The sequence below is a fragment of the Argentina silus genome (genome assembly GCF_951799395.1).
Source record: "Argentina silus genome assembly, chromosome: X".
NCBI classification, from domain to species: Eukaryota; Metazoa; Chordata; class Actinopteri; order Argentiniformes; family Argentinidae; genus Argentina; species Argentina silus.
This window is the reverse complement of record NC_139653.1, coordinates 37,186,832-37,199,584: the sequence shown is the minus strand read 5'-3', so window position 1 is coordinate 37,199,584 and position 12,753 is coordinate 37,186,832. Positions and strand designations below refer to the sequence as shown.

At 41.0% G+C, this 12,753-nt stretch overlaps 1 protein-coding gene across 1 annotated transcript in view; it reads right to left on the bottom strand.

Moving 5' to 3' along the window:
* The window catches only part of LOC310822367 (SH3 and PX domain-containing protein 2A-like), a gene marked incomplete at its 5' end in the record, with an annotated part of 28,871 nt that extends 18,781 nt beyond the window's left edge, over positions 1-10,090 (bottom strand). Inside the window, 5 exons of the mRNA XM_083694706.1 lie at positions 5,423-5,528; positions 6,113-6,349; positions 6,463-6,660; positions 7,543-9,370; positions 9,888-10,090. Coding sequence (XP_083550832.1) covers positions 5,423-5,528; positions 6,113-6,349; positions 6,463-6,660; positions 7,543-9,370; positions 9,888-10,090 — 2,572 coding nt within the window. The remainder of the gene's footprint in view (positions 1-5,422; positions 5,529-6,112; positions 6,350-6,462; positions 6,661-7,542; positions 9,371-9,887) is intronic.
* Between the last annotated feature and the right edge of the window lie 2,663 nt (positions 10,091-12,753).

Genomic DNA, 12,753 nt, shown 5'->3' with positions numbered 1-12,753 from the left:
GGCCCAATTCATACTAAACACTGGTCTACAGACCTTTCAAACAAGCCTAACGGACTCCTTTCAAACTGGTATGCCTTTCTGAAGCCCGTCAACATTTAAAGGTGTTTTTTAGTTCAGTTGAGAAATTCTTTATGGACAAAATACAGTGTGTGTGTGTGTGTGTGTGTGTGTGTGTGTGTGTGTGTAAGTATGTGTGCTCTATGTTAGAGGACCTCTGTGACAAGGAGAATGAATGTCTGTAACCTTTTGCTGGAGTGATTAACTGTTTCATTGAATTTGCAGAGACATGGCCTGGCTCATTTTAACAGTCTCTATTAAGGCTATGGGCCTTTTCACTGTCCAGGGGACTGACAAACTGCCATGATTTCTATCTACAATGAAACATAGGGACACTTGCGTCTTTGGCCTCAATAACTCCCTTGTTCCAGGAATATGGCTGGTGTGTGACGGTCCACAAGTCCGTCAAAAAAACTAAAGAGAGTGACTAATGAATGTAGCTCGCTAGCTACATATTGTACATACTTGATTATGATGTAGCTAGCTAGCTATCCCATAAACAAACAGAGAAATATTTAGTCTGCGGGTTATTATACATAATTTATACTGTATAAGGTGTCAGCGACATACAGTACATTTAAGTAATTTCTCCATTGATGCCTTTATTGCTTTAAAATGAACATCCAAATATCTTTACAGATCATGTTTGGGTGGCACATGTACCGCAGGAGAGAACACCATTTCCGACACCTCATTAAATAATTATGACCAGAGTCTATTGCAAGCCTCATTTACTCATAAATCACTTTGGAGAGAGTCAGTGTCCACTCGGGATCGTTAACTAAGAATGCACTGGGATGACCCTTGACCCCAAATGTCATGACTGATGTCAGGCACTTACAGCAGTAGAGATACAGCAGTACTTTGTAGATCTGCTGTTCTTTCAGCCTCGATCTCATCTAAAAAAATACCCAAAAATAAAATGATTAGATTTTTGCCTCAAGTGGCAATAATTTCCTGTTTAGTTTTGGGTTATAGTTTTATTTATGAGTTAGGGTTAAGCAGAGTTAAGTGTTTTAAGTAATATTGTTTTTATTACATTTATAAAATATCACTTATCACGTGTCCATAGACAATGGATGGTGAAGACAATAATGCTAACTGGTTTAATGAATGCTAGGTGAAGATAAACGTTCTAATCTGCCACTGTCAACATAGCAACAATAGCTACTGTGACAAATGTGCTGATTTCTCCCCACGATGCAGCAGAGTGGCTTATGGCAGTTCGTCCTGAAGTAATCTCCACGACAAATGTCATATCTCTGAGTCTCTGTTTACCCCGATAAGTTACTTTACCCAAACCCAGATGTCTTATAATGCAGGGATTTAAAAATATATATATATTTATGATTTGCACACACAATAACAATTTTTTAAAATAAATAAATAAAAGCAAATTCAGCAAGGGAGGGGCAGCATTCTTGTGTATGTGTATGTCAACTTGTGAATGACAAGTGGAACTGCATACTCAGACTATAGCTCTGTGTGACACTATGATTACTACATATTCATGCTCTGATTACAGTCATTATAGAGTTTACTGTAACATCCGCTTCAGTCTCACAGAAGATCAAAATTGGATGAAATAAACCTTCGGTGAGCAAGAAAACCTTTGTTCATATTTCTCTGGCAAAATCAAAGCAGCACACTGTTAATTAGCTAGTCTGTTGCACAAGTTCATTACATTTCTTATTAACTTGTACAGTCCTTGTTTAGGTTATCGAATTAACTGTCATGCTGGCTGTCTTTGTTATGGGAGATTAACATTTCAGTGTAATCATGTATGTTTTGTTTCATCAATGTTACCAAAATGTTGTGACTTAAAACTTGTATCAATGTAGCTCTGCTGTGCTATATTTCCCAAATATACAAAGGATTGGAGATTTGAAAACATGGGTAAAAATAGCATGTTTTTATTTAAACTACATTAGGTGCACTTGATCTAAAATGTTTTTGGCATTGTTCACAGAGTTGTTGTAAACTTAGCTGCCTAAGGGTTTTTGTAATTGGATAAGGACACATTAGACACTTGCTGTCACTTAAGCCACCAGCACAGTTCAACACTTAGCCTGTCTTGCAAAGACACCAGTGAGAGGGGGTGACAGACAAAGAGAAAGGTAGATAAAGAGTGGTAGATAAAAGCAAGTGAGGAAGAACAAGAGAGAGAGATGGAGTGAAATGAAAGGAGGCAGAATGAGGGAATGAGGATGGTAAAGATCCTGTGAGGTGGGAAGGAAGGGAGCAAGTGAAAGTGAAAGTGACATGATAGAGAAAGAGAATGTACAACTTATAACATGCAGCCACACTGGTCAGAGGAGAGAGGCTTGTCAGCTGTAATTGGTGGCTTGTTCACACTGGTGTCAACAGCAGGGTTGTCACTAGGCCTGGGATGTTTTTAGTCCAGCCCAAAACCTTTTGATGCTAGTAAAAGAAAAAAAAAGACACAGTGTGTTTTAGACACAGAGAGCAACAGTGGATAATGGAGAGAGACACCAGAAGAACAGATAGACAAAGGAGACCAAACAAGAATATGAGACAGCGACAGACAAGATACAGAGAGAGTGACAGAAGAGGACAGATAGAGAGAGGACAGAGGTGGGTTGAGTGCACAGTACACAATCACTTCAAGATGCTCTATATGTTCTATACAGACAGTGAACAAGTTGAACATGGTTTAAAAAGAGGTGAAACAGCCTGTGATATTACGATTTTTTACTTTAACACAACTAGAATATGATGAGAGGGGGGGGTAGACAAAAGAAACAGCAACATAGAATACTAAGAGACAGCAACAGAAGAGGGCAGACGAGAGACAGCAACAGACAGTAACAGACAACACAGATAAAGCAATGGAGAGAGGCAGAGGAGGGGTTAGACAGAGAGACAGCAAGAGACAGCAACAGACAACACAGATAAAGCAATGGAGAGAGGCAGAGGAGGGGTTAGAGAGAGACAGCAACAGACAACACAGATAAAGCAATGGAGAGAGGCAGAGGAGGGGTTAGAGAGAGAGACAGCAACAGACAGCAACAGACAACACAGATAAAGCAATGGAGAGAGGGGTTAGAGAGAGTAGTGGCAGGGTCTGCTGTGGCAGGTAGGAAGGTGAATTAGAGGGATGGGATAGAATTAAAAAGAAAAGAAAATAGAGTGGTAGATAAAGCAAGTGAGAGGACGGGAGAGAGAGACAGAGTGAAAGGAAAGTTACCTCGCAGCAAAATGTCTTGTATTGTATTTATATAATTTCCTCTTGTCTTAAAAACGCCCCTGGTCAACAACGTATACTTCCTGGAGAAAACTGGTTGCAGACCATGTCTGGAGGAGACCTTTATCTTTATTTATGCTGAGAAGTCTCTCTGAGACCAGGGTCTCTTTTTCACCAAAGCCCTGCTTACAAAGGCACAAGAGAAATAAAAAAGAAAAAAAAAGAAGAAAGACATTTCAAACAAAATGAATGAAGCAATAATAGAATAAAGTATACAATTTAAGCCATACATGTACACAGGGACAGGAAAGATGTATCCCCTGAACACCAGTGTCACATGGTCAGAACACTGCACTATAAATCATCATCTGTCTGTCTAGCCTTGTGGCTAGTATTGAAGCATAAATGTGGGAGAAATAAAATATTTGCAAAAGACGAGAAGTGAGAAAAATATGAGAATTTTGTTTCAGGTATGGAAAAAGCAAGAGACGTCTGAACTAAGGAAGATGCCAAGTAATCAAAAGAGAAGACATAAAGAAAAAATGGAGGAGAGACAAAGAAAGGTTTGGGAACCATTCTCACCTCTGCTCTATTGTGTTTGAGAAGCCACCTGTCTTTTACCTACTATTATTGTGATGAGATGTGGAATTCAGTATTGACCGGATTCAAATACATTTCTATCCACTTGCATGAAATAAGATTGTTGTGCATGAGCGGCAATTGACAGATCTAACAGAGAGACAAGAGGGGATCAAAAACAGCAAGGAGACCAGAGCTCTTCAAAAGTGTTTGATTAGAAGAGTCTCCCATGCATCACCAAAGCTGAGTGAGTGTTTGTCAACATAAACCAGTGTTCTTGTAGATGCAGTATGTGGATTACATTACTTACATCAAATATTACTCTATTTTAGGTATCAAGTGTCAATTTTCAGTTTTTTTTTATTTGCAGTTGCAAGTTTGTGCAGAGACTTGATGCCAAACCAATGCATGAAGAAACCCTCTGAGCTGCCATGTGTGATCATTCCAAGGCTAGTGTGAAGCAGTTAAAGGCCACATGTAAGTGCATTGGTTCTGTAATGCTGCTTTCTGTGAACACTTGATTTTTGCAGCAAATTCTGAATTGACATCCATCTCTTGACATGTTTTTTTCTTTAGGGAGATCGCAAAGTAAAAGCTGGGAAGAGTTCACGGGAGACGGCACGACAGCATCCTCATCCAGGCCATGGGTCATTACAGACCAGCAACAGTACGCCCTCTCATGCTGAGCGCTCTCTTGGAAGTTTTGAATGCGCTGATGATCAGATAGATAGAAGCACATCATTGAATTCCTCTGATTTCATTCACTGAAGAACAGCCTTACATTGAATCGCCTGAGTACAGACACACAGTGGGTCCTAATGCAAACATGATGTCTCTCTTTGTCCAAAATGAATATCAGGATCTTGAACTAAATCTCTATGCTTTCTATGGAGACTCCCCATTGGAGATGCTTTTTACTCAAGATGTAGCTGCTTTATCTGTGTCCAGGAAACCGCCCAAGAGTACACAGACAAGAATGTATGAGTTAATTGTCAGTACTATCCTTCATGATCAACTAAATTAGCTGTATAACTGCCTACAAGTGAAAACAAACAACGGAGCAAAGTGATCAGATGTATGACCATTGTTTATGTGGAATTAACTTGTTTTAGAAGCACTACGACTTCACCCAATGAGCCTATTCACTGTGGCTGTGACAGTATTGGCCAGCCGAGTTAAAAGCAAGGCTTTCTTGGACTTCTGTTTCGGGGCAGAGCCAGTTGAGCTTTCTCCAAGCTCTGGAGGGGTCGGCGATGGAGGAGGGCTGATTGAAGAGACACCCGGCAGTGCTACAGTAGTAAGAAATACAATAGTTAGTGCAGAGTCCATAGTCATCACTGTATGACATTCCACAGCTGACTCACAGGTGACCACACATAACAATTACAAGCTTAAAAATAACAGAAGTTAGATCAACTGGTGACAAGGGGATGGAGCATTTTAGTGACTTGAGATGTGAGCATAACTTGTCATGAGCATAACTAATTTCTGTTGTGATGTGAACTCAAATCAATGCATAACCCATCTCAAATCAATGGACAACAATTGCTTTGACAAGAGATGCGACTCTAAAAAACGTACATGACTGTAATGAGGCGTGAGATGACTTTGGCTCATCACTCATGTTGGTCTGGTCTGGAGTCCTGATGGAGACATTCCGTGGACCCACTTTGCTTTTGGAAGAGTTCTTACAAAGAGACACAGGTATAGATGAGAAAGCATTGATACACATTGATAAGTCACCAAGCTAAATAGCTAAAACTGTGAGCCGAAGGAATACGCACTTGCCATTCCTCACAAGAGATAGATGTTGCAGTCATTACAATATTCTGGATATGATATATTCCTGTATGTGGACTATAATACATTATACCAAGAATATACTGTATATTACATTATATTCTGGAAGGTGACTTCCCCTTGCCACATCTGCATTTACGGATGTATTGCATTCCTAATGTGAGCCGAAAGAATACACACTTGCCATTTACTAATAGACACAGTATAAAATGTCAACTCTCATTAGCATCAATATAGAGGTTACCATACCTTCTTTTTTAGCATCGTGGGCATTTTTGGTATAAAATGAGATCTCCATTGACTCCATTGACTCTTTTTAGAATCATCCTGACCACTAGCATCCTCTGATCTGGCATTCAAAGTGGAAGATAAAGACCTTCTATTATCATGACCAGGGTGGAGGACAGCGGAGAGGAGATGATATGGGGCAGCCAGGAACTCATTTGAAGGGTCAGAGCCAATCTCCCTAACCATGGAAAGGGCAATGGCTCTGGGGACCTCCGCACTGCATTCCATTATTGCCTGGCATAGCTCAGTCGCTGATCCACTCTCCTGAAGCAGCTTCTGGTAGACCGTCTCAACCATCTCCTCGGATGGCTCTGGACCAGGTTGTGGGTCCTCTCCTATCGGCATTCCAGTGGCCTCCGACATTAGTGTGACCACGGAACCAGTCAAACTGATGGCCTTCTCGCTCCATTCTGGCCCAGACTGTGAGAGAGATCCAAATGATTTCAGATGGACCTTCAAGAGAAGTGCTTTCATCAAGCTTTGCACTGACCCAGTCGAGATAGACGGGGTCGCGCCTAGGCTTGACTTCACACTGCGTTCTTGAGGAATCTCTTTAGTTTGTTCCTCTTCACACTGTCCAGAGAAACAGGAAAATCTCTGTAACCAAGATTCGATCTTCCTCCATGCTCCTGTCTTGGTTGTAGATGTCTTTCCAGCCATTTCTGTGATTGTTGCGTCACATTCTTTCCCTTGCCCTTCACAATCCACAAGTGGAGTCTTAGTCGGAAGATCTATATAAAAGAGAATATTGACATTAAGATAATTATTTCAGCAATACATGTATTCATTTCAATTTAAATGAAACTGTCTCAACTAATTACAAAAGCCTTACAAACCCTTTATGATGTCCATATTAATGTAACACTAGATTAAGTTGCCCCTATAACTGTGTGGTAACATTGTAATAACTCTAGTAGCAACATAGTATTAACATGAATTAACTATGTTGCTACATATTCATTAGGTAATCACATAGCATATGGAGTTGAGTGGTTTTGTTATAACAAGTGTAAGAAGGAATAGTCCAGGTTTGTGTTATTACACAAGTGGGAAAAATGAACAGTCCTGTGTAATAACATAAACCGCTCAATTCCATTACTATACAATTTCAATTAAATTACCAATGTACTATGTAACAGCATGTTAATACAAGGTTGTTATTAGTGCAATTACATAGTTGCTACACAGGTATAGTGGCAACTACTTAATGTAAAGTGTGACCTTATTCTCAAATAAAAAGAAGTCTTACCTTCAATGATCCTAACAGTTGACTCCATTGAGGGGTTTTGGGTCATTGGGAAACATTCCATAACGTCTGTGACCATAGCGGTGGTGATCAGGGCTGTTGTTGATCTTTGATGATCCTGTGGGACAAGGCTCAGTATCTCCTCACTTCTATGAACCACTTTGAAATATGACATGTCCAGGGTGGGGTGAAGTGAAGTCTGGGTTGAGCAGGGCACAGTGCTTTTAGAGGGATGAGATTCCACATCATGGGAAGCATTCAAACCCAAACACTGATGCACCAACTTCCCAACAGAGGTCTTCACAAATTCCAAAACAATTTGTTTTTGGAATTCCTCCTTCACTGGACATGGTTCCTGAGGATTCACCAGTGAGTTGTTCTTACTGAGTGCCAGTTGTAGATCATCACTGGATTTGCCGGAGTTCAGGACAAGTTGGACCTTTTCAAGGAGCTCAGTGGAAGACAGCTGAAAAAGATCCTTGGAAAGGACTTTCTCTAGCCGTGCGGGTGAACATGGGTGAACGCGGGGGTCTGTGATCTGACACAGATCATCTGGTTTGATAACCGTTTCCATTATAACATTAAGCAAGTGTGTTGAGACGGGTCTAACATCGGTTATAATGTTCACAACACCGCTGTCACTTTTTCTCCCAGCACCAAAACCATCTGAGACACTTTTGTCCTCGGTGGAATCAAAAAGGATATCAAGGTCTCCAGAGATAAGATCTTCAAGACCCTGTGTTACGGAGTTCAGATATTGCCTTGCATGGAACTCCCTGGACCCCTTGGAGTCACAGGTTGGCAACCCTTCCTTGACACTTCTCAAAATGCAACTGAGGATGTCCTTGGCACTGGTAATGACATCATGTTGGCTTCTAATGTCTTTCCCAGTGTAAACTGTGTCCTTGGCTTGAAGGAGCAGTGCGGCAATAAACAGGTCCCTGAGTTTACCTTGGACGGTCTGAAGGAGATTTCGGGAGATCAACTCAACGCTCTCCCAGAAGAGTGTAGTGTCTGTGAGAGCATTGATGAAATCCTTGTCGGGATGAAGTACTAGACACTTCACACCATCCATGGTAGCATCCACTACATCAGCCACTGTCTCGGGTGTCACCGCTCCATTGAAGCTATAGATTGTCGAATCAAGGCGGGTGGTGATGTCATTGGCGGCAGTTTGAATTATCTGGCCTGCCGCCTTTGTGGCATTTTTACGAAACTCCTGGTATGATTGCTTCAGGGTTTCACACAGGACATCACCATCATGATCCTTTTCCTCACTCAACTCAGATTCAAGTGGAAGAACGTTAGGCACAGCCACATCTGGGTAGTGGGAGAGGAGTTCCATCAAGCTTGCGCGAGCCTGGTCTACATCGCTCAGGGACTGGTGCGAGCCATGCAGCGATGTTTCACTCCTATTCATGCCTAAATCCTTCAATACTTGTGAGAAAACGTCATCAATCTCATCACCTGCAATGGCGCTGATTTGGCCACTTGAGAGACAGTTGACTGGAAGCTCTCTTCCGACAGTTTCACCGCCATCCAAACTCACGGTAAGGGTGTCTTCTGAAAATCCATTTAGGGTCATCTCATGGATTCTGGTTGCCACAGCAACAAGGACCAGTTGAGCATCTACAACAGAATCCTGTCCGTTCTTACCACAGAGATCGTTCATGTGGTCAAAGACTGCACTGATAAGCTGTGCTGTAAAAGGGGGCAGTTTTGATGCCATGATCATCTGTAAATGTAAGAGTGCACCTGGGAGCTCCTTCCCTGCGTAGAATAATTTCTCTGACACATTGCGAAGCATCTCCTTGGCAGCGCCAATGCTGCTGCATTCAGCCACTTGGAAGGTTGAATTGCCTGCTGCTTGCAGAAAGACTTCAGAGAGGCCAGAATTGATATCACCTACTGCACTCTCAAAGATGTCAGATGTCAGGGCAATTGAGGAACTCTGTACTGGAACTGAGTGTTGACTCTCTCTATTTTCTGAGGCGTTAATGAACTCACTGACTGATCCTCGTATCTCAGATTCTATGTTGGTAAAGAGAGAATCTTGCGACACTCCTAACAAGGCTCTTAATGGCTCACAGAGGGGCTTGCAGCATCGTTCGCTTCCACTCCCACTTGGAGTGGACCTGTTTGATCCACAGTTCAACTCATTCTGTACTCCCTCAACCTCCAAAATGGTCTTAGACCTGCTGTTGAAATACCAAGAAATACAAAGCAACATGTAATATTGTAAACTAACTACTGATAACATAGACATAAATGTTTTGGCATACTGTAGGCTTACATGCTGCTGTGGTCAGTACAGCATTTTGAATACATCATAAGCCTTGCATGTTGCAAGTATGGTTACAATTCTAAATGATTATTGACATTACTTGCTTGTTTTATTTTCACTCACTAAAAATCGCTTATGAGTTGATGTGCATTTACCCCCCTCTCACGCACACCAAATAAAATGCTGTTTACATAATGAAATAGTGTTATTCAATTTCAATTCAGTCAATTCGGGAAGGGATTTGAGTTCACAATTCAAAAATTGAAAAAAACTTTGGTTGTAAAAAGCTTCTCATTTACTGCTCATTGAAATCATTAAAAAATAAATGCTCTATTTGCACTGAATTGTAATTTAATGAATTCAATTCATTCCTGAATTGAAATTCCAATTACCCCAACCCTGACTCTAAAGCATCACATTCAGAATACCTTGATGGAGAAAGGGAGAGCACAAGTGAGCTGCTGGTACTGGTCCAGCTTATCCTGGGGCTTGGGCTGCAGCTGACCTCAGGGTCCCGTTCATCCATTATGGCCATTGTCAGGGACAGGGCAGGTGCCACAAACATGTTCACTGCCTCTCTCACCCACGAAGAAATGGTGGTGCATACCTCAATAAGGTCTGATTTTGTCATCTTTTTTGAGATAGAAGTAAGGACACCCGAAAGGAAAGGCAGAGATGTCAGAATTCAAATATTACAGTACAGCCAACGTGAATGTCAACTGAAAACAGGAAAATAATTATCTCACTGAAACAGTGTTTTTCAAAAGTTACATTGAAAATATGAGAAGAAGTTGATGATGGTAGGGTTATGTCCAAGGAAGAAACTTACATTGCTTGGCATTTCCTCCCGTATGATATTCCACTGCCTGCAAAACAGATGAACAAATAGACATGTTTTTTTTTTAAATGTATTTACACTAAGAAACACTGTTCTAGTGCATTATCCCAAGCATATCAATAATGGTAATGGGAAAACTGGATGATCAGTCATACGTTACCTGTCCTTAACTAAAAGGAATAGTAAAAAGACCTTACGCATCAGATAGACCCTCAATAACCGTGATGGCAACAGAGTCTCTCTTGTTAGCCAAGCACGCCTTGTTTTCACTTCCAATGGATTGCTGGGTATCCATCCTCAACTGGTCAAACGGCTGTGCATGACAATCCACCACAGAGCTGTTTTTTTTTATCCAGCGTTCTGTAAGGCAAGAAAGGGAAAATGATATCTTGACATTGCAGCAAATACTGTACTTGACACAGGCCAAATGTCCAAGGGTCAAATACAATACATTGCATTGAACTTATATTTACAATATTCTGAATTTGTAGAGTCAGCCTATCTAACAACACGAAAGAGTTTCAAACCTGCGCGGCGCTTTGTTTCGGACAGATATTTTGTGCAGCTCATTTTGTTGATAGAGGGTGAGATATCGTCTGTCTCTAAAACTGTAGATTCCACTTTCCCAATGGTCTGCTCTGGCTGGGGACTGTTCAAAACCTGTCAACATGAGAGCCAAAAAATATGAACACAAACAAATAAACAAAACAAGTACACACTAAAAAACAGGTCTCCGATAAATAGTATGATGAATCATTGTATTAAAAGTAGACTGCATGTTACGAGAAGCATCCTACTGTAGCATACAGTTACAGACAAAACAGCCTTGAGCCTTCTCACCGGTTCTGATGTTTGATGTTTATTCCGCTAGATGAAGAGAAGGGACAATGGAAAGTGAGAATTAAATCCTTCTTTATTGGTTGCATTTCTAGTTAAACATTTGTGATGGTGGGACAGATTCTATAAGTATCAAAATGTAACGTGTAACATAGACTGACTGTCTAGAGTCAAACCAGGAATACAGGCAACTCAGAATGGTAGATACTAAGTGGGATCCTTGTGATGAACCTACCCGAAACCTAACCCTTACCTTAACCATAAACCTAACCTTAACTGTTTTAAATCTCAACTTCAAAGTGGTGATGTCAGAGTCAGACCATCTCAAGCATCCCACTTAGCATTAAGCTTCTTCTACATTATTGGTATGAGGGTTTCTTTTTCTTCTTTCTTTCTTTCTTTCTTTCTTTCTTTCTTTCTTTCTTTATCAAAAGCTGCACTGGGCCTGTCTACTCTTTGCTGGGCAACTTGCTTTATTTTTTGCAATATATCTACTCTACAATTATTAGATGGGGTCTTTAACCCTGATGGGTCTGAACCATGTCTACAACCCTTCTGGGCACTTGACTAAGATCTGCAGGTGCGCTTAACAGCGCTTGATGCACAGGTTTGTACTTGACCTTTATGTATAGGTTAAATCCAGTTCAAGTACAATAACAGAAACACCACATAACCAGGTATAATACTCTCCCAAAAACTAAATATTGGGTCTACATAGGCTTGTTTTACATTAAGCCTATTGGGATCAGTTTTTCACATAGGCCTAAATTCTGTCTGCTCTTAGCTGAAGCATTTTTTCTGTGGTCCCCACGCCCAGGGGACTGAACAGTACTGATAATGCATTTGTAAATGGTAGATGCAAAGTGGGACTTTAACCCTTACCCTGGCCTTACTCTAACCATAACCTTAACTGTAACCCTAACCGTTTTCAATCTCAACCAAGCATCCCACTAACTAATCATTTACCCTTACATACAGTAATCCTAACCATAACCAATTTAGCCATTTAGCATTCACGCTTACATAAATCTTACCATAACTTTAACCCTTCCCTAAACTGTTTAAAATCTTGGGTCATCTAAGGATCCCGGTTAGCATTTAGTTTCTGGACTCAGATGGCTTTAGGGGTTTTCACTTGATTTTTGTAGGCCTACAACTGTAGCCAATTATTAGATGAAGTATAGGTAGCCTTAGGCAACAACAAAAGAACAAGTGACTTACATTTTTCCTTCCCTTTAGCTTTCAGTGAGACGGGTGATGATTCTCTGCTGGAGCAAAATATTGCTAGGCCAGGTCCGCGTCTTCAACTGCAGCTACAGCCAGAGTGAGCTGAAAATGAGTTGTCCAGCCTTGTGTCAATTGCATACGTCATAAAGGACTCTGACGTAACATTTACATTTACTGTACAGTCAGTCCTTGCTGCTGCCATGGTGTGATTTAGGCCAAGTAAGTAAGCAAATAACGGGCACAATTAAATAAAAGACACATGTGATATCAATCTATGGAATGATCGGCCGTTATCTAGTATCTTCAGTAGAATGCATGGCTTTGGCTCACTAAACTCGGGGTTCCGAGATTAGGCCATGCCTACATCTTTTAAAGCAGGTCCGATTTTAGCG